The following is a 2,664-nucleotide window of genomic DNA, read 5'->3' as shown; positions in this document are numbered from 1 at the left end:
TTCGGGGGGGGTCTTTTATGTATTTGTTTCCAAGGTAAACCAAAAATCAGTCACTAGCTGGTACCTGAGGTCGCTTCACCTGAGTCTGCTTGGGGAAAAACAAGGGATGGATGACATGCCTCTGCCTCCAAGAATTATCGTGAGGACTAATTTCCCTCCACTGGGGGTTAAAGGCATTGGAAATGCTGAACAATTTTAGCTCTTATTTTCCCTCGTTATTTGACAGGTCCCTGGTGAGCAGTTAAGAATGTAACGTCACAGGACTTCTTCCCCCAAGCACTTTCTTTTCTCCTTTCCTCTTTACCCTGTGTATCTTCTGAATTATTTTTGGCCGCACTGCACCGGCACTCAGAACTTCCCCGACCAGGTATCGAACCTGTGCCCCCTGCAGTGGGAGCGCGGAGTCTTAACCACTGGACCACTGGGGAAATCCATATCTTCTAAACTTTGTTGAGAGGCAGCAGCAAAGGATACAACTGAGTCTCCTTGGGCCAACCAAGTATGCACTAAAATGCCTGGTGTGATCTGAACTGGTGACACAGCCTTGAACCCGAGTGAGGTACCTCTGCTCACTTTATCCACCAGGAATGTAGGAAGCAGAACCTGTCTGGGGTCAGAGGAAGAAAGAATGGAAAAGGCTAGGGTACCAGAGGCAAACAAACTGGATTGGAGATAGCCAGAACCTGGAGTGAACGTTTTCATTTCAAATGTTTAAGGTAACCTCTGTTACGCCTAACAAAATAGACTTACCTTTCCTCACCGAAACCTTCATCCCGAACATTCCTAACACCCCAGAACCCTTTGTAAAAAACACACGCCCTGTCATTCTTCAAGAGAATCCAGCCAACCATGTCAGCTCAGATAACCCTCAAGATAAATGCTTTAAGCCATCTTCCTACCCCTTCCTTTTCTCTATAGCATTTATCAACATGGAAAATGAGACAGTTTCTCACCACCAGAATGCAAGCTCTCCCAGTGCCCACAGGTACACCCTGCACAAAGGAAAACCAATGTGAACGAATATGTTGCCAGAACTTGCAACACCAAGCTTTCACCATGTACACGGCAGGTGAGGGCTCCGTGCCTCCTTGCCTCACTCGCAAAACGGGGAGAATTGCACCTAATCTCGCAGGCTCGATCAGGCTCAAATTCAGTACAAAATGGCACTGATGAAACACCTGGCACAAGAAATGCCCATTACAGGTCGTCTGTACCCATCCATTTATGTCTCATCTGCAAAGTGTGATGGGAAGGGCCACAGCAATTAGCGCTGCAGCAGCGAGCAAGGCTGACCTGCTTCACAACCTGTGACTCAGTTTCTTCCCTGTAAGGGCAGGATAGTGATGGCCTAGGACTGCAGCTATAGCTGCATTTGTAAAGCACACTGCCTGCAAATCATCCCTGGATCCCCACCCCCCACCCCAAGCTTAAGAACTGCTGGTGCCAGGACCTGCAGTGGACCCTGTACGCAGTTTATACAAAATATCACATTGAAATGATAGCTGCTAAGTTTCATAGCAGTTGAGGTCACAATGCACATTTTATTTTGATTAGTTCCTGTGACTCCTTCCAATTATTTTTAACCCAGCAACACTACTTCCCAAGGTGTAGATGTGTGATGATTGGCGAGTTCAGTGTTGAGAGGGAGCTTAAAGACTCTTGGTGAAATACAGACAAGAAAAAAAGACAATCCAAAAGCCTCTTTAGTCAGATCTCAAGATTCAACAAGAAAACCGAAATTACCTGGATGTTCTCCTCGGATTTAGAAAGTGATACCCTAAAATTTTAAATAGACTGTTACGATTCACCATTACTTTGTAGAAGGAGGGTCACTTGAAATGCACAGCAGGCTCATTCTGTGAGGTTTTTTTTCCCCGAGCAAAGACAACCTGGGACGCCCAAATGTTCATCTGAGGGCTTCTCCTTCAAGGCATTCAAGTCTACTATTACAGGAGAATGAGAAATTTACAGTGACTATATATTTAGTGTCATCATTAAAATATTTCTAATTATATTAAATACTTAACAGTGATCTCAGAAATTGGCTTTTGTGACAGAGGCGCCAGCAGAGTGAAAAAGTAGGATTCCAGATTTTATTTATTTATTTATTTTTAAGATTGAAAAAACACACCCGGGATAAAATTTCTTAGATCAATAAAGCTTCGGGAAACGGAGCGAGTTGTTCCGGGACCCACTGAAAACTGGTGAACTTGAACTCGGAAGTGGGGTTTTGACAACGCAACTGTGGGAAACAAGTGTCTGAACCAATCTTCAAACACCACCTCAACATTTTTCTCCCCCCAAGTGTTCGAGTGGCAGACAAAATAAATTACCATAAATTATACGCCAAGGCAACTTCAAAACAACATGACACGACATGAGGCTGAGGATTCGCTTAGCTCCTCCAGGAAGTGTGTAACACTGTTTGTGCTTCTGGCCTGCAGGCTGGGTCGGAAGGGACCCGTCAGACGTCGGGGTAGTTGCAGTAATACACCGCGGAGCTGGCGTCGGACACCACCGAGGAGATGGCCCCGTGGCTGTCCGCCAGATTCACGCCGGAGTCGTGTCCCTGGTAGGGGAGCCCCATCTCGGGCTTGCACACAAAGTGCAGGTACTGTTCGAATTCCGTGCGGTCCACCTCCCCGAGGAGCTCGGCCGGCTGGC

At 46.4% G+C, this 2,664-nt stretch overlaps 1 protein-coding gene across 1 annotated transcript in view; it reads right to left on the bottom strand.

Annotated features, from left to right (window-relative positions):
• Window positions 1–2,079: 2,079 nt before the first annotated feature.
• SOX17 (SRY-box transcription factor 17) overlaps window positions 2,080–2,664 on the bottom strand; it is a 1,772-nt gene continuing 1,187 nt past the window's right edge. The window contains 1 exon segment of the mRNA XM_024742614.1: window positions 2,080–2,664. This exon segment is cut by the window's right edge and continues 4 nt beyond it. Coding sequence (XP_024598382.1) covers window positions 2,465–2,664 — 200 coding nt within the window. The 3' untranslated portion in view covers window positions 2,080–2,464.

The sequence above is a fragment of the Neophocaena asiaeorientalis genome, unplaced genomic scaffold (genome assembly GCF_003031525.2).
Source record: "Neophocaena asiaeorientalis asiaeorientalis breed wild unplaced genomic scaffold, Neophocaena_asiaeorientalis_V1.1 scaffold226, whole genome shotgun sequence".
Taxonomy (NCBI): Eukaryota; Metazoa; Chordata; class Mammalia; order Artiodactyla; family Phocoenidae; genus Neophocaena; species Neophocaena asiaeorientalis.
The sequence above is the reverse complement of the archived record's forward strand: the minus strand, read 5'-3'. Positions and strand labels throughout refer to the sequence as shown.